The following is a 26,214-nucleotide window of genomic DNA, read 5'->3' on the forward strand; positions in this document are numbered from 1 at the left end:
AAAATTAATGAAGTGGAAATCTATCTATGCTAGCAAGCAAAACAAACTGCATGCAAACAGACGAGAAAAAAATATAATTATGGAAGAAACCAAATAACATGTGATTTCTATGTAGACCCTGCCCTGTCCTGATTTGACTGACAAGGAACAGAAGAGATAGTATCATTATGCTATTATACATACTGATATGTTTGGGAAGCCCCAGACAGTAGCCATCTACTCTCTTCTATACAGTTATGAATATTAACTACACAGATAATTACCTTCCAGAAGAAAATAAACTGATTTTCTGTGTCCCATTCATAGACAGTAACTATATCAGTGTTTTGATAAAGCGGTGTGCTGTTCTATTGCTACTAAAGGTCTATTGACAGGGGCATGTGTATACACAAATTTACTCTCTACCTTAAATATAATTGCATGACTCTTAACATAATTTATAGTTCTTCTCCATTTACCTGAGAGGCCTATGAAATACAAATAGAATTAATCCAGTGTATGGTAAGTCAACATTTTAGATAGCAAAAAATATGCAAATACATTTTTTCAGAGGTTCACAAGTTATTAAATACTAGCTGGCTTACTGCAAATATTTCAGCAGATTCTCTCATGAAATCAAAGAAAGCTTGTTTAAAATTTTCTCAAACAGGATTTGTTTTTTTGTTTTTTTAATACATTCACATCTTAATTTGAAACACCTGCAGATTTTTACAGAAGTTGAGAATAGAAAAATATTGCTAGTATCCTCGTGGTTCAGATTGGCTTGTTATTTCTTTAACCATATATACCTTGTGCACTATTTAATTGGTAATTCAAAGGAAGCAGTTTTCGCGGAAAAAAATACCAAGATTTAGAATAAAGGAATGGCATTTATAGATTTACTAGGATACGTAGTTATCTTGTTAGACAATTAGCCCAGTTGTTTGCATGTGTTAATGATGGTTTAGTGACTTTTAACAATCATTTGTTCTAGGTTTACCTATTTTTCAATTTTTATTTTCTACTGGCCCATTAGAAAGATATACAGCTATTAACAAACCCATAAAAATGTAAATAGACCCATCGCTAGGTTAAGTCATCGGTTACCGAACGAGCTGGCTACCATCTTTGATTCTCGAATGATATATCTAAATAACATACAATGCATCACTGGGGAAAATTCATTAATTTGATCATATCCTTTTTGGATAGTGTTATTTTGTTGATGTGCAAGGTTTTTGAGTATTTGTAGTTTTTTTCTTTTGGTTTCAAATGGCCTTCCTTAAATCGGTTGTTTATCTTTCACTATTCCTTTCATGACAACAGGCAATGAAGGTAGTAACAGATGGCCAGCACATGTCAAATAAATCAAATTTGAAACGCTTGTGTAATCGGACCTACCTCTCTATATCTTCAAATATCACTAGCCATTAAGCAAATATTGTGAGGAATACGCCTTGAAAGCTTTGCACTTATATTCTACTTCTCACAACTGGTGCATATGTCTTGACAGTTTACCAGGGATATTAGTCATATATAAATACATTTACTCAGTAAAACCAAATCTTAAGTATTTACCTTGGTAAGATGTGATGTAAATCCAGCCAAGTCTATTAATTTTCCAAAATGAATGTTTTTTCTTTACTCAGGAAGAAATACTGTGAATGTTTACTTGACATGCTTTCTGGAGCAGTTATATCTCTCAGGCTTTGATCCATTTAGTTCTCTCAATCCTTTGCTTTATGGAGCTGAAGTCGTTATGAATATTTAAAGTACACTGTACTTTGTGTACCAGTAATTCCACTAAAAACCACCTGACTTAATGCTTTTCGTGGGACAAATAACATAGCCAGTTATCTGTCTCTGCATCATATCAGTGTGAGGCAAGCCTACTACCCCCTCTTGAGAACTCTTCAGTGAAGGAGGCCAATAAAAACAGCAGCAATGTTGACATTGGATTCCTTTCAGTGGCTGTCAAGGCCTGTAAATTCTGTGACAAGTTTTCTGTGGGTTTTCCTTGTCAAAATCGCTGGAGACAAATGGGAATCTTGGCACACTATAACTAAGGCGATAGAAGCTGTATTAATCACTGACCAGAAGTGAAGTGTTGAAGCAATTCTCTGTAAAAGCTAGCTGGAGTTCTGTTGGTGGTGATGTTGGCTGTAGGAAGCCAGTGTGTGTGGAAGGCTTTGGTAGATCTTCCCTTTCTGCAGGTTTCACAAGTCATACATCATTTCCTATCCAGTCAGACAGGGAATATTGGAGGAAGTTCCCAGGCAGCTTGTCACTGGAGACTGCTGAGGAGAGAGAAGGAGGGGACGGGTATCCAATCACTGACTACTCCTTATTCTCCACAATCCTTCTACTAATCCTCCCACATAACAGGTGCTTGTACAAGTATTACTTTTCCCCTTTTCACTGCCTGGAGGGCCACAAAGACGGACTCTTTAAGTGGTACTCTGTCCAACCCGTCAAACATCCTCCGTAGGTTAAAAACAACTCTATCAACTCGTGGCAGTTTAATGCATTAGAGCCCTTCAGGTGTACAAGCTGGTGATTTTCGCTGCCTGCCACTCTCCAGTGTAATCAGTGTTACAAACCATTCAATATTGCCCCCTGGTTTTTTTTCTGGAGCAACATGATAGTTCTCCATCCATATCTTGTTCTATTTGATTTGCTTCTCGTAAAACCATAGCCAGACATTCAAATTTTAGCATGCAAAACATCCGCACTAAATCTCGAATCATTACACATTTGAACGATTTTTGCTTGTGTTGCTGTGATGATTTGCCTTTTCATTACCAATAATCTCCGCCGACTGAAAGACCCCAGTTATGTATGTTTCATGACACTTGACACTTGTACATTATCAGGGCCTCTCAGGCATAGCTGTGTGTTGTCGGGGCCTCTACAATACTAATCATACTTGGTGATATCTTTGAAGTTTTAATCTGTTAGACGTCTAATGACACTGGCTCGAAAAAGTTGGATGATTTCACTGTGGTTAATAAGTTTGTCGGTCGACAGCACTTAACAGTTCCCCTTATAATTAGGTTTGGCCAGCATGGTTATAGTTGGAAGCGGATTTTAATAAAACAAGCTTCCAATATTAGGTTAAACATATTAACCTGATAAAGATTGGGGGCAGCCAAGACAGCTTCAAGTGGCTTCAGTTACTGTCTGCTTCAATTAATTATTTCATTGTAACTGTTATTATAGCAGTTTATGGGCTATAAACTGTAAACAAATTTGGCTGTCATTGTATTTTGTATTGATAGTCATGTAATTCTAAAATTACTTAAAATGTCAAATGATATTTTCAGAACTGTCTACAAATCTATGAATATTCATTAAAAAAAGCATGAAAAACCTTAATTGAATCTCAACTCTTTAAATATTTATGACAAATTGTAACATATGTTCAACTTTTATAAACTGTAAAGTGACATTGACTAAATACTATACATGAAAATGTTCAGAACAGTTGCCAACCAAGAGATAAATCTGTGAAGCAGTTAGAGGTGTTGTACTTTGGTACAAAAAACACCACACACAATGTTTTTTCTGTATTTAGCTAGCTTTTTTTTTAAGGTACTGACATATTTTTTGTACAACATGAATAATTTTAACTCTCACCCAAATATCAAATTTCCCACTCATTGTAAGTCCCATTTGTGCTTCAATATGAAAATCTTGTGTTGTAAGTTGTAATTTTGAAACAGAAATGAAGAATCTAATGTTACTACTGGCAAAAATTTGGGACATCCTCTACAAAGATCTCTCACCTACAGTACTTGGATCAGTTCTGGTTGTTTTGGATAATCAGTTTTTAGACTAACATTCACATCCATTTGTTATTCACCATAAGATGCATTTAAGTTAATGTATAAGAACCTGGGGTGCAGAGCAGGTTTTCTAGTAAAGGCATTTGCCCTATTCTAAAAGCACTAGTATTGCCTCAGCCTTCATGATTCTGTTGCGTGATAATTGCTTGCACTCAGTAAAATTGGATCAATTTACATTTTGAAAATAATCAATACTATAATACATAAACAAGAGTCATTACAACAGGAACACAGTGTAGAGAAACTAGCCCGGGGAGGTCATTATGTGGCCGATGCACACACTACATGAAAGCTTTACACAGGAGGGGCGCTAAATGGAGAGGAACATGTTTAGAAATGTTTTCATCTGTTCGTTAGAATAGCCTCCTCTCAGAATTCAATTATAGGGTAGAATGAGCTCCTGAGGGCCTGTAAGATTGAGATAGCCATCTTTTTACTATCTTCTGAATGGGATTTTTTTTTACTGTCCTTTATAAACCACATATTAATTGCTCAGAGAGCAGGCAAGACCCAATGATAGGTATGTAAACCTCAGTGTAACAAGTTAAATGCATTATTGAGTTACAGGAGTTATCTGCCCTTTGATTTTAAGAGGTATAGTTGTCCCTGATAATAACTCTGCTAACTATGAGTATCCTTGACATAATACCCTGCTCCTGATATGACTTGTCCACCCTAGATTATGGCAACATTGCCTGCCTCTAAGTAAAAAGTTGTCTGTCCAAGATTATGACAGAGTTGCCCACCCCTGAACATGACAGTTGTCTGCCCCTGAATATGGCAATCATCTTTCTCTGAGTATAATAAAGCTGTCTGTCCCTGAACATGACATAGTTGTCTCCTGCCTGGGCCAGGATTATGCTGATAGTTTGGACAAACAGGAGAGTTTACAGTACAAAACACCCTAATCTGATAGGTGTTTATATATCTCCGAGTGTAAGTACTGGTCCTATCTACTGTTGATAAATAACATCCAAATCCCTTGATAGCTGCTGCCACTGTTATGATTGATGCACAGTACTCCCCTCGGTATCCACCATAAAATGTTAAAAGTGTCCATCATCGCTATTCATAGGCTCCGTAACATCTAGGTTTTATTTCAAGCAGCCAATAAAAACTGGTTTTATTATACAAAGTCTCACAGTATTCTTGTGTTCAAATTTTCACATTGCTTATTTTAAAACTATGCTTAAAATCTAAAAAGAAAAAAAAGGGCATGTGAATTTGTATTCTGTTGAAATTTTTTTAACATTCAATTTTCATTCCTGGTTGTATGATAGTTTTGTTTGAAACAGGAAAGAACCTTTTAGACGATCACTCTGCTGTTAATTTAGTTATAAATTATCAGAAAGTGCCTGCATTGCTGTGAATTCCTTTGTGAGTCTATAATTCAATAGGTTATCAGATAATTAATGGTAGAAAACATGGTCAGGAGTCATGAACTGTTTATTATGAGGGTGTCCTACAGCCTACACACTTATGTGTTATTCTTAGTTAAAGAGTGGCATGGGATTCCATGATGACAGCTACAGTTATCTTACAAACCTTGAGAAATATCATTCACAGCAAAGTTGACAGCTTTAAATATCATACATACCTGGAGAAATGTACTTTTAAAAACACCAGCATCTGCCAAGGTCCATTTACACACAAACTTGTATACTGACTATGAAACTTCCTTTCTATTTGTTGACTGTCATGGATAATTCCTGTTTGTTGTTGAACAAGATGCACTTGGTGTTAAAGCTAGCACATGTAGGAAAGATACATTTTCAGTGACATGCAGGCTGTCACCATGCTGAGTTACATCAGGGTGGTCTGCGGGTGTGATGCTTATGCTGGTATTTTTTACAACTTCCTTTTGTCTTTCACTACCAGTAAGCTTTCTTTTGTGAATTTTCTGCTGCAAGTCTCACAGAGCCCAAGATAATGAGCTTTGCGTTTTTAGCAGTTACAAGCTGTTTAATGTCCATTAAGCACTCAGCCTTGTTTCGTAGCTATGAGCCCCAAGCCCTGTAAGCGAAGAGCCTAATGTTGTTAGCTACTCACTTTAAGCCTTGTAAGCACTGAGCCTCATATATACTATACTGTCTTTAGTCCTGTGAGCAACAGTTGTGTCGTAAACAAATGGTTTTGAGATTTTGCTGTATTTATGTCTAGGTCCTTTAATGATAATGTAGCTGGGAGCTTTTCCATCAGCTGCAAGCCTTTCAGAATTCCTCGTCAGCTTGGAGTCCTGCACAGTCTCTCTCTCATCAGCTGTTCACTGCTGTAGATCTACGTACACAAGTGTTTTACTGGTAATCAAGTTGAAAGCTTATCACTCTGCATGTCACAATCTTGTGTGAAATTGACATTTATGAAATCAACATGAACTGTCAGCTTGCACCTCTTCACTTGCGGTGTACATCCTCTCAATTCATAATGTCGAGGCACACTGCACCTGTTCACTAGAATTCTGCCACTTAATCACCCCTCCTCTCTTCCCATATCTAGCCACAAACTACACACCCTCATATCTCAGGCACGACAGAATATATTTAATATCTTGAAAAAATTGTCATCATTCATCATTCATAGAGGTTTCTGGGAGATTAAACAAGGTGTAGTGTTCCTACTGACGTTTATGAAGGAATGAAATATGTTTCTGTCACCGATATCAAAGGTACGTCTCTGCAATGATCCAAAGGGACCCCAGCTCAGCTCCGTTCTATCCACTGGTATTTATATCATGAAATTGATAATTATTATCTAAGGAGCCATTATCAGATAAGACTGTATTCCCAGGTTGATCACACGAGTACTCCGTCTCCCTGGGACCAGGCTCGTAACACAAGAAACCCAAGAGTGCTATACATATCCTTTTGCAAGTATAACCCTATTACTGTCATGAAACTTATATGATGTTTATCTTGTTTATTTCTTTGAGAAACTGAGGAGGGTTTTTTTCTGTGTTCATCATCTATCTGAATAACTTGAGATGCATGTTATTTGAATTGGGTTTTATGTCGGGGTGTAATTCATACTACAAGATTTTTTTCACGCCGGGTGATTAAGGATCACTGACTTCTCAGTTATTTAAAAAAAAAAGGCGTTTGTGGTTTAAATGAGCTGATATATTGTAGTTAAAAAGACGATATTTGAAAGCACTTGTGAGATCTAATAACTTTTAAATTATTGAATTCATTTATGGTAATGAATAATATGGTGACTTTTTGGGTCAAGTGTGCTTTTATGCATTCTGTATATATATGTAGGACTCAATGAAAAGGGATTTAATCCAATATGTTTTTGGAAGAGATATTGATGTCTCAATTGAAAAAAAAACAAATATTAACTATAGAAATCATCTTTACCAGCAGAATTACAAAACTTTTGTTTGTGAATGTAGGAAGAGTAGAAAGTGGGAGAGTTTCAGGAAGGGAGATAACTCTTCGGTCATCAGTTTCTCCTTACACCTACTCTACAGAGTCTTGTAATGCAAAGAGATAATTGACCCTAATCCCTGACATGGGTTAAATCCTTCAGGATGTGTGTAAATTACATCAAGTCTATGTTCCACTAGGTCTTTGATGTGGGTCTACAACAGCCCTACTTTACTAAATGGAGATTTGAATTATTGATCGACAGATCCTTGTCTATTGATGAAGCTATCCACTGTATTTATACCCCATTGGTTGATGTTAGATGGAAGTGTCCTTTGCCTCGCGAATAGCAATCATGCGTATTTGATGATAAAGCAAGATGGTCACTGGACCGAAATAGATTTGTGCAGAATTAGGATCTGTGTTGATAGGTCAGTACATCCCTGTGCAAAAACCTGTTATAGGGCGTTGTAATGTTTATTGTCATGAAACTTAAATTGATATAACCTCCCACTGATAAACTAGCTACCTAAAATCGTTAATGCCTAACTGATCACAATAATTCTCAAATCCTATCTCCTGTTTGTTATACTGAAGAGGAATGCTTTGTAGTATTTGATGATATTGTGTTATTGGAAAAGGTCATCTTATGCTGAAGTAATTTGTAAATAATCCCCCAACATGATTGTCAAACATATTGTGAAATTACTGTAGTATTTAACGCACCATAAACATCTTGACTGAGTCAATTTCTGCAGCAGCTTTTTGAGTGAAAGTCATATGGCAGTAAGGCTCGTAAATTGTGTTTTCCTGTGCGTGCCAATATTACTTCTAAAGTCCTTACGTGTTTGTTATCACCCCCAATAAGGACAGCGCCCGTTTTCATTTAAATCTGACCCACAGAGATGAGACGAAATTTTGCTTCAATATTAAGTTTCAGTGATAGGATACGCCTTTACAAAGATTAACAGGCATTTATACTCAAACAGATATATTGCAGGGGAAAAATTTTAAAACTTCATGGAATGAAATAGTATAATAGATATAATGATATTGAATACTTACGTAATTTTGTATGACACAAGTCTGATAACATTATCAGCTGCCGGCTTCTTGTTTATGGAATGGCTGAATCCATAGAGAATTAATGATGAACATGATGAATGCGGAGCATTGGAACACGTTAAAGAGAACCATCAGTTTTGTGCTGTCACATGAAAAAGCAGGTTTGATTTATTCCGCCCCTATACCCATTAGACTTGGAAGAAATGACAGATTTTCTCCATGTTTGCCATTCGTCTTGTAAGCAGTACACTTCGAATGTCTGTGATGGTGGGTAAAGAATCCTCTCCCAAGGAATGACAAGTATAGCTCATCAAGCGCCTGCCTTTCTCCTATTTGTTGTTTTGTTGTTGATCAAAGAGACGCTGGTGTCTTGTAGGAATGTTAAATTTATCAGATTGCGGCTCAAAGCTCTGGCAATGAAGGTAATACAAAGTTAGATTACTGGGGCCAGATTTCCTACTTCAAGCTGATCAAGGGCTAATTATCATATAAATTATTTCAGAAAATCCAATTTCAGGCGTTTTTACAAATTCCAGTTACTTGTCATTAATGCCGTTCAGTTTGGGATCATTCCTTAATAATTGTGTTTGATGATAAGGTTGAGATATGCCTTAGTGCGATGGGAAAGTAGAATGCTTATGCAACAGTTTGCCTAGAGATAGGAAAGCTGAATGTTATTACAGGGGATATAGAAACATTTAGACCTTGTATGTAAAGTCACAGGAGTTGCCAGGCATGGAGTTAAAATTGTTATTAAAATATTTTGAGTTTTAATTTGTATAGTTGCCATGAAAGTATATCTCTAGGGTACACCCTTAATGGAATATATATATGTATAAAAAAAACAACCAGCTATTTTAAAACTAGTTTCAGCCAACAGGAAATTCTTGGTGAAAAACTGTTAAGATTTATTATCATAAAACAATATAAAAATTAATTTTGTTGAAAGGATAACAATGTCTTAATGTTTTGGAATAATCTTGCACCACTGCCTCATAGCTTATAAAGGCATATGATAACCAAATTGCTATTCAAGTTATCAAACAGGAGGGATTTTTTCTTCTGTCAATTGACAGGACCTGAATAATGAATGCCAAGCTGCATTGTGGGTAGGTGAGCAATTGTGGGTGATATGGAGATTGTCATGAGTGACAGGGGAAAATTGCTTATGAAAATATTGGCTTTCAGGCAACATAAAGTCATTTACGTTCTGACTTGTGTAGGGAAAAGATAAAACATAGCCAGTCCCATAGAGAATTAGAGGCTGATATTGTGTGTTTAAGTCGCTTCATCATGAGGGATCACCAGGGCAAAATATTGTGTGCCTTTGAGGCTTGGGAGTAGGGGGAAGGCCAGTGGGTTTCAGTCCACATGGACCAGGCATCAATGTCAATTTTTCAAATGAAGATTAAAGCAACATTATTTGTTCTTCTTCCAAAATGGGATTTGTGCCTGTCTAAGACAACTGCTTGGTAACTAGAAGGCCAGAAGATATTTGGCTAGCCCAACGACACCGGCGGGTTCTAGTGTTAATGGAGCTGACTTCAATACCAAGTGTTTGTGACAAGACGAAATAAAAAGTTTATCTGTACGTGTGTGTACGGAGATTGGCGAGGGTCTAACATAAAACCTCCCTCCTGAAGACCTGCCCTACCGGAGTGTTATTGACAACTCGGAAATGCTAGTCGCCTTACTGCTAAAAGCTTTTGTGTGCTGGCCATCATTATTTATTGTATTGGATGTTAAATCTTTACCATAAAGATGTAAGCGATATATATCTCATTTTAAATACGCTGATAATGGCTGGTTCATCCACTGCAAAAAAAAGGAATGCAATCTTACATGATGAATTCTCATTGACAATGGACCAGAGCAAACGTTCCGGAGATCCACGCTTTATGGCGTTCGACAGAGCGGCACCTCGTGTCTGATGAATTGAGATTGTGTCACCAGTCACGTAACTTTCAGATTTTAAATCATATCTATGGATATAACCTCCCTGTGTAATCTTTTGAAACGATATTACTTATCATATATATTACTGCTTTACCAATTTGATATGCAGCCTCATCGTGAGAAGACTATGGGTTTTAAGAATAAAATTAAAACTGATGTGACAGAAGGCCATATATGTAGTTTTTACCTGCAATTAACTAATTACCTGAGCATGTAAAAATAATTAATTACTTCATTTGCAATTTCAAACAGGGATTAATTAGTCTTTCTGTGATCACAGTGCTTAATATGTGCATTTACAATCAGCATTTCCTTGGAATATAGGTTTGGTAAATCAAAATGAATAATTATACAAAGCTATAAGGAAGTCATGTCCTCAGCTCCATTCTACAACCAGACATCCACCTGTTAATTATTGGCCATACACTTAAAAGAATCTGAATTTGAATGTCAGCATTTGTGTTACATCAGATCTGGTGTCAAAGTGTCAACAGAAGATTTGGATCATTGAGACATGATCACATAAATGTTTTATGGCAAATAGGACTACAGGGTTGAAGACAAGCTTTATATCTATGTGAGTGATGGGTCACATGTGCTGTTTATTGAAGCTACATTCTCAACTGTTAGTTAATGTTTTTCTTAAGTAGAAAAAAAATATATGTACAGGCAAATGCAGTTAAGAAACATCTGCTGAATTGCAGAGTTAAAAGATTGCCATTAATTTAAAACAGACTTTGCTGTAAACATAGAAACAAGATCCTTTAAACAGTAGATGTTTAAGACAACAATTTTCTTTAGGAGAAAGCAGATCACAATAGCATTAATCATATATACAAACTACAGATATTTAAAGACATATGACTTACCTTGTGATGAAAACTTCAGTCACTTGTTTCTCCAATTTTTGCCTTGCTCTAAGAATCTTTGCCAAACTATACATAGCCTTGTGAAAGACAGCCACAGTATTCCCTTTCTCCTTCTCTCTCTTCTGCCTCTGTTTTGAAAGTGTTGTGTGTATATTAACTGAAGTTGCTGTTACATAGGAAAGCAGATAACTGCTATATACCACTTAATCCTGGCTCCATGTGAATTATACACAATTTACACGGTATGAAATACAGCATTGTAATGGAGAAAGGAAGCCCCGGTTGATCTGGTGTGGCAAATTAGTTATGGCTCAGTAGTCACTGCATTCTTTTTGTATTAGTGCAACACCTTGTAGATATCAGCAGGTTTTTATTTCTTTCACGTTTTCCCTGCTAATGTACATGCGTGCGGCTGCTATTGTTGCATAATGAAATATTTACATCACATTTATACACGCCGCGCTTCCTCAGTGTCAAATCCAAAAACTTTATAGAAATACACTGACAGCATATCGTAGTAATGACTCCAACAACGAGTGGAAACATGTCGTACTCCCTGACTCAAAGTCCCCGTAATGGGATAGACATGTCCAAAGTTTCAGCTCCTCGTCCACTCGGCACTTGTCACCAAGCACTCCTCACATGGGAAATGAAACACACTATTTCAATTTAAATGTGTAATGGATGACATTTTCATGTGATCATCAAGCTCTTTTTTTCATTTAAAAAAATTAATGAGATTCTTGTTTTCTTCACATTGGAAATCTGACAGGAGAATTCTCTATCTGTTTGAAGCGCTGACTGATGAGGTTGTTGAGTTGGGAGATATTTTGGTATCAAATTTCATCACAAAGATCGTGCAGCCATTAAGAACTGAACATGAAATGTCTTGTTGATTACGTTGATGTTTTATATCAGCAGTTTCAGCAAGGTTGTACATTTTCTGACGGGAGCAATATCGACTGCAACCATTCACATATTTAAACAACAGGTTTACAAAATATAGATTGAAGTGTATTGAGATTGTTTTTAGGGTTTACTGGATAACACTTGTGTCCATTAGAGTCTAGTCTTATCTTGCTAGAGTTTGTGTCATCTTGTTGAGATATGGAAACTTGAATACTAACCTTTGAAATTACTTCTCCTATAATAGGGAAGTGCTTTTTCTGACCTAGGCTACATACGATAACCTTAGAAACAAATAAACCCATTTAGAAGCTGATTGTTGGTGGAGAATTGATTTCCTTCATCTGTTATTGGATCTCGTATAGAGAAAATTGAAGGTAATTTCATTTCAACTGAAAGTACTTACTTGAGACTTGAAGGTTTTGAAGTTTTTTTGTGGCATCAGTAACCTAATTTGTTTGGCCCTCCAAGCCGTGGAAGCCATGCACATCTGTAGGCTTTTTAAATTGTCACCACAATCCTTGCGTGTATTTTCCTAATATATCCAGTATATTGGTACATCACCTAAACACTCTGTCTCTTTTCCATGTTGCTCCATAGAGTCCTAAACTCTGTTTCATCTTCGTGCTTATCATGATGTGAAGAAAATGTTGCTTGGGGGTCTGTGGAAGAGATTGCCAGAAATGGACTGATACGCCTGACAGTATTCTTTGTGAAAGACAAGAGCCATGTGTGATGTGTATTCCAAATGTTCTGTCCGTGTTACCGATATAGGAACTTTCCTAACGACAAAAACACATTCCGCTTACAACTAAATTTACTAATGGTATTCTCATCGGAAACCGTGGAGGATGGTTGTATGTTTGTGCACAAGGACCTAACCATCAGTATCTTGTAGTTAGTTTCAAACTTTTTGTACGTATTATTGTAAACAGTTGCCTTGCACGTCCAGTCATATATAACTTCTTCTCCATTAGGAATTTTACCATTAATTGAATCTTTGGACTACTGTAGAGTCAGGTAGCACATATAGTAAATTAACATACAACAAAATGATGTTTGGCAAGAAAGCTCTATCATTTAGTAAGATTATAAATGCAATATCTTGATGATTTAGTGCAATAATGGATATGATGTCCAAGATGTTGGGGGGAAAAACAACTCACCACAATATGATCCAACTGTACACAGAGCTGCCTGTCATTCTATGTTAGAGTATCAAATGAACATCCCTACCACTGTGACCAGCCCTGTTTCTTGACAGTATAATTCTGTGACACTATCTACCACATGACATTGAATTTAAATGATGTAATTCTAGATCTTCTAGAAATCACAGGAGTTAAAAAAAATTATTCAAGTGGAAGCTTAAATATCGCAATGAAAGAAAAAAAAATAAAACACAGGTCCTGTGATGCAGCATGATTGGGAATAATGTGTGCAGTTTGTGGCACTCCTGTGAATAAAGGCTTTTTACAAGTCTCCATTTTGTTTTCAGTAATTGCTTAAGCTTCGAGTATTAATATGGAAGCCTTAGGCCAGAAAAATATCTGTCGATGGCAGAAATTACAAGCAGTGTTTGGTAATAGCAATCCCATTACACACCAAACTCACTGTTTACAAAAAAAAAATGCCTGTAATTAAACTATAAAATCTCTAATGGATTTTCAAAATTTAATCAGTTGTTTTCATGATCAAAGCTGAGTATGGTTTGACAAACACACACACATAGTCGTAAAATAATCATTGATGGTTTGTTTAAACTCAATCAGCGTCTATCACTACAACATCACGATACATCAACAAATCGTATTTGGAAATTCATGACTGAGTGAAACCAAAGAATTGTTTTCCATCAGCAAAATAGTTGTGTGATCTTATATAATGAGTGCTTTTTTTTCACTGGTTTACTTATAGACGTATACATATATGAACTGTTGGCGTCGTGGATGGATTAGGTTGTAACAACATTGGTTCTGATTGGGCGAGCTTTAATAGATTATATATACTACTGTAACCCAAATTGCTTTGACAAGAATTGTACAAGATGAAAGTCGCTGCAGCTTTGTAATGATAGAAGTCTTGATTACAGTAAACTATTCTAATTAATAAGGTAACCAGTTCTCCACCTGCTAATCAAGGGAAAGTAGGCTGGATCTGTGGAATAAGACTCCTACTTTCTGGCACAGTCTCGAAATTAAAAAAATGATGTGTATATATATCTGAGAGGAATTTTTTTTCCATATTTCCAGAATAGAATTTAGAATAGGGTTTATTTTTTATTTTACCTATGTTTTTATGATTTTGCTAAAATATTGATATTAAACTGATGAAATTTTATTTTTATTCTTTCAGGACATCCTGGTATGGGGCCAATGCCGAGAATGGGGCCCGGGGGACCACGCATGCCTGGGCCTATGAACCCAGTAAGACAATTTCATATTTCCAATACACAAGTTTCATATAAAGTTGAATTTCGTTGATGCAAACTTATGATACTGTTTGATATATATTTAATATTCTTTTTCCTAGAAACATGAACAAAGTTTGAATTTCCGATACATTTCTGAATACATAAATGCTTCTCTTTTTCAAGTATTAGCTGATTAAAATGTTGTATTCAGTAATGTGTTTGTGTTTTTCAGTACGACTCATTACCAAACTATGCGGGTGGTATGAGGGGGCCTCCCCCTAACAGTATGGGCCCAGGAGGTCCAGGACCTGGCGGCATGCCACCAATGTCTATGTAAGTATACAGTACAAAAGTACAGTAATACACATTAAATATGGAATTAAAAACACAAAGAGGGGGAGGAGTCCAACGTCCTGTGGGCGGTAGCCAACTGAAACATGTCACTAATAAAATAAAGTTACAAAATCCCTGGTGTTGATGTTCCGTCCTTTATCTGCTAAATATAGAATTGGAAAAGAGAAATAAATGAAGATTGATCCTTAAACTTTATCAAGATGGCTTTCCAAAAAGAAAAGTTATCATGGACTCTTATAAATACTTTCTACAGCTCTTGCAATAAAGATTGCAAGAAAAAATGGTTAGGTTGAATTATGCTTTATATTCTGAATACAGATTTTAATCTTTAATCATGACCTCTGACCTTTATGTTGTAGGCCAGGGCCAGGGGGACAAGGAAACAGACCATGGCCACCCACAACATCATCTGTAAGTAAATCAATTCTAGAAAGATTTGACAATTCATGTGACATTACCGTGTTTATCCCGCAAAAAGTCCTGGAGACTAACATACACAACTCAAGTGGGTAAGCTGATTGTTACCAGGACAATGCCATAGAAATTAATGGACTTATTGCGGGATAAATACGACAAGAAGTCATCGCATACCTGTCAACTTTTATTCATAACAGTAATTCATTTAAAGTTCGGGCAAAGTTTAGGATATATACATCTGTCAAAATTTAGAAATTAGTGTTAAAACTAAGGAAACTTGCCCTGAAATTGGGAGTGGTTGACAGGGATGTATGGAAATTCATTGAATGATCTTTCCTATTATTTTTTTCAAATTTTCCATGTTAAGATTCAATTTTTTGCCACCTTTGAATTATTAAGACAGCGAAAAAAAAATTGTCTTCGAAAAAAATTTCATTTTTGGATTTCACACCCTTTATTTTATTAAAATAAATGTTCAAAGCATCGTATAAAAAAAACGGAAAGGTCATTGATTGTGAAAATTGTTCTTTCCGTTGCAGATTAACTATTCATCAGCATCGCCAGGTAGCTATAATGTAAGTATATATATCAGCAACCATTTGGAAATAATGTTCAACTAATCAACGAAAAACATAATTTAAATATTATTTTTAGGGCTTTAGTCCAAAAAAGCAAACCACAAAAAAATGTTTCCTAAGAGTTCATGTGACCCAAATCCTTGAGCTCAAGTACCTGTCTGGTAATCCTTAAATTGCCCTAATTGGTAATTGACCTTTGTTGTGGTCAAGTGTCCAGGCTCTTCAGTACTTCCTATGTCCGTCAATGTTGGAAAAGTGGAGAAATTTGAGGTAACGACAGGCTAGGGTTATGGTTTTGGTCACACTAAAGGACCAACAATTATGAGGTGTCATGGTAATTGACACCTGGTTTTGAATGGCGCCTGGTCAGCACTAATATTTGGTGTTTTTTTTGACATTCTCTTGTCCACAACCAATTTTGTAACACTAAGTAATTAGTTGCATAAGTGGAGTTTATTTTGACTTACTGATGATAGAAAGGAATTAATGATGACAGTCGCCATAACAACGATTGTTACGTAGTAAGTATCACTTTGTCTGCTACACTGCAGTCTAGATGATTTCACAGCCATTATTATAACTTAAAGGTCATGTATAATGATATATTTGGAAGGAAAATAAATATTTGTGTAGATATGGACCCGTTATTAAAATCCTTGTGAAATGAATTTCTGGAAATTGATGATGGTATATATGAATCACGTGAGCGGAGTAGACATAGACCTTTCCTGACAGTGTTAAAACAGATTCACTTAAATGTCAATACTTTCAAGGCATTGGTGATAAAAATTGACAAATACTGTATCACTGCTTTTTAGATAGCTGTGGGATGTAGATGCTATTGAGTTATTGCAAGTCCATTGATTTTTTTTGGGGGGGGGGGGTTGTCGAAGCCTGTTGCAGGATTCTTTGTATGTTCAGGTAATATTGCTATCCTGCACATCTGTAAAGATTTCTGTATAACATGTCTCAGATTTTCCTAAATTCCCATTTGTTTAGATTGACTGACAGGTCTTTCTGTCCTTGTCAATCACATATTCATAATGTGTGTGATAACTGGTAATTTTGACAGGGAATGGTGAGGGGCAAGCAGAGAGAGGTACTTGACAATCTCTCAGGTAGATGTGTAATTATCATCCTTTTGTTGTTTGATGTTCGCACTAGGAAAGAAGGTCTGGGATACGTAGGGATAATCATTGTAAAGAATCATTTAGATTTGTGACAGCTGCACACGAAAATTTCCTGCTAATGCAGGATTTTGTATGATTCGATATACTTTCGGTTTCTTAGCCTTTGAAGAGAAAGCCAAAGGGAGAGAATTTGGAATCAGCATTGCAATTAGAATGAGACTGTCTGGTTGTAAATCTTATGTGTTAATTTTGTATTTATATTGTCAATGTGAGACTATGCCTATATTTAAAATCCATGTACTTAGAAATATTCATTCCATTTCAGCTGAAAATATAAAAAATACAGAGTTTTTTGACAATTTTTACTGACTGAACAGTAAAACCTCAATATTTGATGCCTCATTTAACATTTTCTCCTTGCTAACTGATGGTCTTTTCCATGGCTCCTTTTTCATTTTTACTTCTGAATGCAATGTTTCTCGCTGATAATTAAGTTTTAATTAAAACAGATCTTCAATGGACAGATGGCTTCAGTTGAAGGAGGTTTTACTGTAACATTTCAAACTGAACTTTTAAACTAGCATCTCCAACAATAAGGGGGTGTATGTGGGATGGTATGAGTTACCTAACCATGATTTTGTTGTATACTTCAGGGTCCTACTGGAGGAGGACCACCCGGTACACCAATTATGCCCAGCCCACAAGGTGAGTACCCTACCCACAGTACACTAACCAACACGTAGGGACTGTTGATACTCCCTTAGATGGGAAATGTTGACTCCCTAGGGATATATCATCATCACTAGGATGCTAGAACTGTCCAGACTAATTCCTGTCCATCTCTGCACGTCATCAAATATTTAAGTATAAATGTGTAGCTCAAGTTTGTGGTTTAGTAGAGTTGTATCCCCTGATCTATAAATAGCAGATAGCTTGTAGAATTATAGTATCTTCAACATGTACTCAAATTTAATTTTATTAACATTCTACAGATTAGAAATAACATCAGCAGAAAATTCTCCAATGTTAAGCGATGAAGCCAGCCCAGGAAGCCATTCCCAATATAAACAGACAAAGGCAGTCTTAGGAAACCATTTTTGTGTCACTGTCTTGGTTAGAATTTAGTGATTTTGAAATTTAGGAATTTAAGTATTATCCTTTGCCCTCCGCAAATAAAATTCCTTTGTCAGTAAATTCTAAGGGGTGACAGCTGAAATTGTGTAAAACATTTTTAAAATGTATTACTATAACAATGGTTTCTCATCAATAGGATCCCAAGGACCATTCTCACCAGCAAGCCATCAACGAATCGGGTCAAGACCAGGTGAGACAATACCCCTAGTTCGGGGGTAAGGCATGAGCTGTCCCCTTCTTTTACCCTAGCTGTGAAATAACACCCCTTGCTGGTGGTCTGAGTTCGACCATCAGCTGTTTATTTAATGGAGAAATGTCTTGATAAATACAAGTATTTGGGCTCTCTGACTGCTACCTCCATGTCTTCGAACTTGTTTATTTAATAGATATTCAAGGCTTTTCCTCTTGACATCAGAATGTTGCTTGACCCACAAAATTCTCAAGTACAGGCAGTTTGACCCATCATATCCAAGTAGTAGAATTCTCTTTTTTTTGTTTCGGTTAGGTTTAGAGTGGGCTTTGAATCTGTTCGTGCTGATGTCCCTGTACAAAGAAATTACTAATCCTTTCCCATTCCTCCTGCAGATTGCCTGTAAGGCACTCTAGTTTCTTTGATAGCAATTTCCTGTATTATGTAGGTTAGCTGTTGCAGTCAAAGGGAGATAATCTTGTAATTGCAAAGTGGTTGATGACAAAATTTATGGAAAATTTTGTGAAATCTTGTCAAATGTTTAATGGCAGTTCATCATTACATCTATATGATGCACGAAACACTGCTTCTATTAAAATCTAACTCAAGGATATTTTTATCTGTCAAATCTGGAGAGGAAATTGTGTTGTAATTCTGACAATCATGTCCGTGAATGCAAACATTGTCTTCGAAGTTAGGAAATTCACACATCCATCAAATAAACAGCCAATTGTGCTTTAGAATTAAAAAAATTTTGAATTCTTTAATTTCTGATTTTAAGTTCCAGTTCATATTTCATGAGCTCAAGTGCTTTAGAATTTTGAATATTTTTGAATTCATCAGTTTCTGATTTCAAGTTCCAGTTCATAATTCAAGAGTTCAAGTTGCAGTAAAATTTGAAACCTTTCGTTCTAATACTAAAACAAATATTTTCAAATCAATTAATTGAAAGAGTGTGATTGGTATTTGGATTTTGAATACACTCTTCATAAATCCACTGATTTTATCACTTAAGTTGATTTAGAATTTTGAAAATTCTGAAAATTATGAGCTAGATTCGCGTTTCAATAAAATGAAGAAACCTGTTTTTGTCATGCTCTGTTTCCTTTATTTCTCCTCATCTGTATATAGATGATGTAGAGCCTCAAAAGATGCTGTGTTTAGGTAAGGTTATATAACTTGTGGCAAACAGCTGGTATTTTGTGTGTCCATGTTCCTCTTATATTTCTTTCTTTCCTTTTAGTATTTTAGACAGAAAATAAAAGTTTTAAAAAAAAGCCTTGTTTTTACACAGATGAGCACATAACAATGTTGGATTTTTTTTTTTTTTTTTTTTATTTTTTTACCATTGACCATTGTCACCTGCATGCGTATCCAATGCTTTGGTGAAGTAGCAAAATCTTAGCTTCCACTGTACACAAGCTTAATTCTATGGCCGTCCCAAGAATTTTAAATGTTTCAGCTACAATTATTTTTTCTCATGGCAAAAATAATTTGGTCCTCTGTAAATTTAGACGTTTGAGGGCTATCCAACCTGTCTTACATACTTCAACAGCAAAATGTTTCATATTTCTGTCTCTGTTCAACAAGTTTCTCAAACGATATCAGTACATTTGAATCCTTTGAGAATAAGGGTATCTCTTCCTCAAGATTTCTGTTGGATGCAGTTATAACTGAGTTGGGAGAAATTAAGTAGAGATTATTCCAAATAAAAAATCTTTATTCAGTTAAAATCGGTGAATGCCAAATTGAGCAAGTAGAAATATCAGTCGTTGCACTTGCTTCAACATTTTCCCGTTTTATTAAATCTTAAGCAATGCATGTTGGGTAATATGGATTTGAATTCAAACAGTGCATGATGGTAAATTTTGATTGGGTTAATGCATGTTTCAGGAATTTTCTTTTTACCAACTCCATTTTAACGAGATTATTTACACAATAAGTATAGATTTGAAAGGTTTAATTAACAGTTCCTGCACTTTGATTTCATGACAGTTTTTGTTAAAATGGTTTTTTTTTTAAAAAAAAACAGATGAGACAGCTGTATTTTTCAGGGAAACTCAATTTAAGTAATATTACAGGTTATCACTAGTGCAGCACACAGGAGTGTCCAGATTAAGTCCAAATAAGAAAGACATTAATAGCAAAATTACATGATATAGAACTGATCAATTGTGAAAGGATGAAATTGTTAAACACATGACTGTAAAATGTGTATCATAGTATGATTTAGCAGGAAAGAGCTAGATTTCATAAATTATTTTATTTTACTCAAACTTCGGAATCACCTTGACAAACTTGAAATTACTGAAAAAGTGTCTGCTTGATTGACCTTAAGAGTGAGAGAGAAAGACTCATTTCTGATATATTGATATTTTCTGAGTAGAATTTGTTCAGCAGACAATAAGAAAATTTGTCACTGACATAGAACTTTCATAGAAACTCTTAGGCACAGAAATGGTTTATGTCTGTGATGGTAAACTTATGGTAACTATGTCAAATTTGAGATTTGTTTGGTTGTTACAGATTCTACGAATTCAGGGGACGGGATGTATGGAATGATGAAGGGTCCAGGGCCCGGAGGAATGCCTGGGATGCCGGGGGTAAGCAAAGCCATGATCTTCTTTCCTCATCTGTCAATATTTTCTCTTGCCGTTCAGATCTTTGCTGTTTAATTTGTCAGAAATGATGGAAAAGAAGATGACCTTGTTGTTTATTCTCCTTTTTTAGTGTTCAAGCTTATTTTTAGATCATGTTCACAAATAAGTTATAAATTCCAGTCAACTTCACAAAGAAGTTTTTCAATGTTGAAACAAGGGTCACAATGAAGTGTCATGTCCACAAGGACAAGATCCAATTCACAGAGACTCTCCAAGTGCATTAATTCTTACAAACACGCTTTCAAGTTGAAATCAATCTAGCATTGTCTCCGGTCGATAAAGGTCCACAATGAAGCTAAAAGTTGAAAACAACATGCTGACATTGTAACCTCTCATTCCAAAGGGCATTTAACAGTAGCACATTTCTGTTTATGTATATCCTTGTGTTTTACATATTGTATATGTTTAAAATTTTGTGATTTACATGAGTATAGTTTTCATTTAATTTTGCATGGTTGTTTTCAGCAGTTTCCTAATATACCAGGCGGGCCAGATGGACAAATGGGGATGGGGCCAGAAATGGGATCGGTGATGAATGGTGGTAAGTCGCATGGGGGCATGGCAAATCACATCAAGCAAGCATAAAGAATTCATTGTGCTAGTCTTTTTGGTCTTCAAGCAGAAAATATGGTGAAAACTTTTTATTATGGGAGAGCAAGCAAGAGAAAAACTATTATTGTGGAAGTTCATCCTTATACAAAAAGTTCTTTTGTAAAGGAAATGAGGATCAAGTTGGGTCAATGCGCTTTGCATTGTTTAGCTTTCTAAGCAAGTTTTTGCGTATACTGGCCGTGACAAGTTTACCAACCTGACTGACGAGTCATGGTCTACCTTGTGACAAATATTGCGGGGTTTGATCTTACAGGTGATATAGATGGTATGAAGAACTCTCCAGCAAATGGTCCCGGCACTCCAAGGGACGATCTGCCACCCGTGAGCGGGGCTGTGTCAGGGGACATGGGTGGCTACCCGAGTCTAGGCTACCAAGATAATGTAAGTCAGATGAACATGTGAGGGGTCGTACAGGCCCCCTCCTTCCTAGCCCATTGATGCTCAACTCTCCTCCACCACCTAATGGGCAGTCCCATAGTTATATACATAGATATATGTGCATTTGTCAATAGGAAGTCCACATGAAAATGCAACTTCCTTGTCTTTTCTGTCAAACTCTCTGCCAGGTACAGCAGGGAACAATTTCATTGAATACACTTTGTTTAAAGAATAATTTTAATAACGTACCATTACAGAAGTAAAATTCATTTAATTTCTCATTAAAAAAACAAAAATGAAAATTTTTTTCAATTGGATGTTTACTACTGATAAGATTTTGATAGGTTGGTTGTGAGATCAATTGGCCAATCACTTGGAGAGAATGCTGAGTCCCATGCTCCGTCACTCAAACTCACTTACTCACTTTTTACGTATTCACTCACTTGCTCACTCACTTCAATACAATGATGACGTAGATTGTATATATGCTTGACTCACTACTGTGTCTTCTCCGTCACTTCTGAGCCAGCTCTTAGCTCATCTGTGGCTGGTGGAATCTTTTCTCTGCATGCTATGTATGTTACACTGTTCTCGGTTGTCTCTACTGCTTAAACCTTTGCGTGAAATCTCTCGCTTGAGTTTTTTCATTTTCATTTTACTTATTTATATATTTTTTTTTTTATTATTATTATTTCCTTGTTTGTGTTTTGTCTCATGAAAAAAAGGTTTCTTTAGTAATCGTTATATATTATCATGTATATATACTGCATATTGCTTTTATATTCTGTGTGACTATAGTCAAATCTCAAACAATCTTGATGGTTACTGGAGGGTTTTAAACTGAAGGGAAAAAAAGGCAAAAATTCTCAAATACAGTTTTGGATTGGATGCATACTGCAATTATTGTATGATAATCAAAATCACTATTGCCATGGCAATCTTTCCACGGGTGAATGAATGTCTTTTACTATTACGGGCCTACCTCCCTTAAGTCTCCCGGTCACTGAAGCATGTCATACTATTTATATCTATACTCAACAATTCTTCCAAAGGAAAGAAAAGGACAGAAAAATTGAAACACAATTCCACTTTCCTATGAATGAACAAAGCTGTAACATGTATACAACTGATGCGCAATTCTGTACAGTTTTTGCATCCTTCTCTCACCCTAACCTTTGAACTATGACCCTTCTCTCTATCGAGAGCATGTCTAAATCAACACCTGTATCGTCACTTCCTCGTTATCACTGTATGGACGGCCTCGCCTGTTGGGCCCCTCACAAGTAACTCTCACCTCTTTTTATGGTCTGAAAGACTGCAAAGATGAACCCTAAATTCCAAAAATCATCAGGGTCATTCCTGTGCTTGTAATGGTAAAAGAGCTATTCAAGGACTTTTGGAAATGTGTGATTTTAGATACTATGAGGGGATAGAACTTTTACATCTGACAAAAAAAAAAATATATACATATTTCTTTTTTTCTTTTTTTTTTTCAAATATGTTTCATCTGAAACGAGCTGAATTATTTTTGTTTGAGTTGAAGTAACTGGAAATTATACTTCATAGTATCGAAGCATCAAGAGGAAATGTGGTAATATTTGGTATAATTGGGAAGTAGGTTTATCGGTATGTTGGGTGGGGGTGCACGCACGCTTCATTACTCATGGCTCTTGTATATATCGTTTCACAGGACCAAACGGAGTCTGCAGCAATCCTAAAGATTAAAGAATCTATGCAGGAGGAGGCAAAACGGTTCGAAAAAGACACTGATCACCCCGACTATTTCATGTCACAATGAAGCGCGATTCACCCTTGTTTATAAGATAGAGTCTATTGTAAATTATTCTGTTATTTATAAGGTTTTGTACGTAAACATCTTTGATAGCTACTGTTAGCAAGTAAGGGAGAAAGAAAGAAAGACAGCGCGAGCTACCTGACCTACATTGCAAACATACACAATGACTGTTTTTCCTATGTCATTCATGAGTTATATGAGGGATTTTTTTAAAATGTTTTTACCCTTTTTTTTTAACAACATTTTTTTTTTTTTTTTTTTTGAAATACACAAACTGGTGCTGAAACTATGGTCATCTTTAGCTACTAAGCTAAGACTTTGGGTCGCAGTGGTCAGCATTAGAACTGGGGCAAACTGAGCTTAAACTCATTATCATGTTGTTTTCTTTTTGCTTTTTGTGTTCTCCACAAACCTGTCTCGGGAGAATGTATGTCATCTTGTCTGCCAACTAACATCACTACGTTAAGTTTCAGAGAAAAAGAATGAACCCCCAAAATTTCTTTTATCGTTTTCTCGAGAATTTCTCGTACGTTTCCAAAAGACATCCAATCTATACAGATATGGATAGCCATTTTTTCTCTCGAAATTTCAATTCCAAGTTTAGTGCTTATTTTGTGCTGTAGGAGACCAAACATTGAATGTTATCTCGTATACTCTTAAGTGATCATTTTTAAAATGAAGAGAAATTTTTCTATAAAGCAAATTTATGTAGGGGGGGGGGGGATGGGGTGTTGGAAAACAGCAGAAATAATGTTGTCCCATATTAAATCTCAAGTATTATTGCACGAGATAACATGGATTGTCAAGTTTCCTAGAGACAGACTTTGGTGCTGCTTTTATTTAGTTGATGGCATAGGATTGGGTGGCCCATGGTTCTTTAATCCATGGTGACTGGCCCCTCAAATCATTTAACATTGCTTTGACATAGTGTTTCTAACCAATCGTAGAGTGTCTGTTTTCATATGCATGTCTACTGCCATATCACAAGTTTTTTCTTGCCTAAGAGAAACAGAAGGAAAATCAAATTAAGGTGCTTCTTTTTTTTTCGCATTAATATGTATCATTTCTTATTTTCATTACATCATTCGCATATTTATTTCATCAAATTTGGTGCCAGTTTATGTGTTTGAAGCAGCCTAAGAGATTCTAGGGTAATTGTAATGCTTTGTAAACAAGAGAAACCTTTTTTTTGTTGACCATTTCTTTTCATTTCTTTTTTTTTCACATTTTAAGTTTGCAAGAGATATTTTTGTGGTTTTCCCAAGCAATGGCAGTTTACATGATCCTACTTTTTTGTATTATGTGTGGTAGCACCAGTTCTTGCCTCAGTTCGCTCGACACACTTCAACTCCAAGTCCTTCATCATTCCCCTTCTCCAGTGGGGGCATGACACATCAGTCACCGTTGTCGTGGCGACAAGCTTCCGTCCTGCGACCGCGTTGACCTTGTCATCAGGATTGTTTGAACAAGAAATAGTCTTGAAGCCAAAGCAGAATCTCCCACCTTTTTATTTATTGTTAGCTTTCATAGGAGCCTTTTTTATCTCTCGCTTTTGTATTAACAAGTTAACAAACCTACTCATTATGCCTCTCTTTAGTTTGATCTGCATGGAACAATTAAGCTGTTATGAGGAAGCAGTGAACAGGCTTAGCTAGCCTCGTTGTTGAATATCGTTAGAACGTCTTTCTCAGCTGTGTCACATATTACAAGTGGTACATTCAGTATGTGTTATTATGGAAACCCACACAAGCGATAGATATATATCTATTTGTATATATCGTCGTTGAATTTTTTGTGTCTTTTTTTTGTGTTTAAGCGTTGGCTTGAAGATTATTTCTTCAGTACACATCCCCACTTTATCTTTTGCACACATTGATGAATAAATCGTTCTCAAGGACCAAGAAAAAAAAACAAAGGCAAAAAGAAAAAGATCACTTTCACTATTGTGGTTTCATTTTGTGACCTTTACCCTGTAAATTTACTCTGGCAAAAATGACATGGCCCGTCGACTTTCGTGAAAGATATTGTGAACACATCACCAATGTATTGTGATCATGTTTCTTGATTTTACAAATTCCCATCCTTTCATGGTACATCTATTTTTTAAAACTTGTTCTTCCTCCCGAAATACTTTTTGTCAACATAAATATATTTTTCATATTAGTTGCCAAACAATACAGACACTTGTTTTACAGTTTTTATTCAATGTGATTCCCTTGGTTATTCTCTGAACATTTTTTTTTATTATTATTAATCAATCACAAGCCATCGCTAACGTAAACATTTTCCTTTTAATTAATAATTGCCATAAAATAACAGCTAAAAAGTAATTGTTATATGTTAATGTCATCCAGAGGAGAAGCAGATATGAAAAGTTTCTTTGCCTGTTTGGGGTAGAACTGCCAAAATCAACCAAACTCATTTGCAAATTCCTTTTCCTCAATCAAACTGAAAGGTTTTGATTGTTTTGTAATCATTTGATTTTACCTCCACGGGGAAAGATGGGTTTCATAACATACTATTTCCTCGATCAGACCCCAGAGCTTTTATTAAGGGAATTGAAGTCCA

At 35.9% G+C, this 26,214-nt stretch overlaps 1 protein-coding gene across 9 annotated transcripts in view; it reads left to right on the top strand.

The window, feature by feature from the left end:
- Positions 1 to 26,214, top strand: part of LOC132556939 (single-stranded DNA-binding protein 3-like) — a 94,527-nt gene that overhangs the window by 65,283 nt on the left and 3,030 nt on the right. For 5 of the 9 annotated variants that reach the window (XM_060221403.1, XM_060221399.1, XM_060221400.1 and 2 more), the window contains 11 exons: positions 14,341 to 14,411; positions 14,631 to 14,731; positions 15,112 to 15,163; positions 15,709 to 15,744; positions 17,531 to 17,582; positions 18,148 to 18,201; positions 19,333 to 19,365; positions 20,728 to 20,804; positions 21,327 to 21,402; positions 21,727 to 21,854; positions 23,542 to 23,656. In XM_060221403.1, coding sequence (XP_060077386.1) covers positions 14,341 to 14,411; positions 14,631 to 14,731; positions 15,112 to 15,163; positions 15,709 to 15,744; positions 17,531 to 17,582; positions 18,148 to 18,201; positions 19,333 to 19,365; positions 20,728 to 20,804; positions 21,327 to 21,402; positions 21,727 to 21,854; positions 23,542 to 23,649 — 788 coding nt within the window. In that variant the 3' untranslated portion in view covers positions 23,650 to 23,656. Of the gene's footprint in view, positions 1 to 14,340; positions 14,412 to 14,630; positions 14,732 to 15,111; positions 15,164 to 15,708; positions 15,745 to 17,530; positions 17,583 to 18,147; positions 18,202 to 19,332; positions 19,366 to 20,727; positions 20,805 to 21,326; positions 21,403 to 21,726; positions 21,855 to 23,541; positions 23,657 to 26,214 lie in introns of those variants that run through there. The other 4 variants (XM_060221395.1, XM_060221401.1, XM_060221396.1 and 1 more) reach the window with 4 other exon arrangements.

This window comes from Ylistrum balloti, unplaced genomic scaffold, assembly GCF_031769215.1.
Source record: "Ylistrum balloti isolate Yb309-2 unplaced genomic scaffold, AGI_CSIRO_Ybal_v1 Utg370612, whole genome shotgun sequence".
Taxonomy (NCBI): Eukaryota; Metazoa; Mollusca; class Bivalvia; order Pectinida; family Pectinidae; genus Ylistrum; species Ylistrum balloti.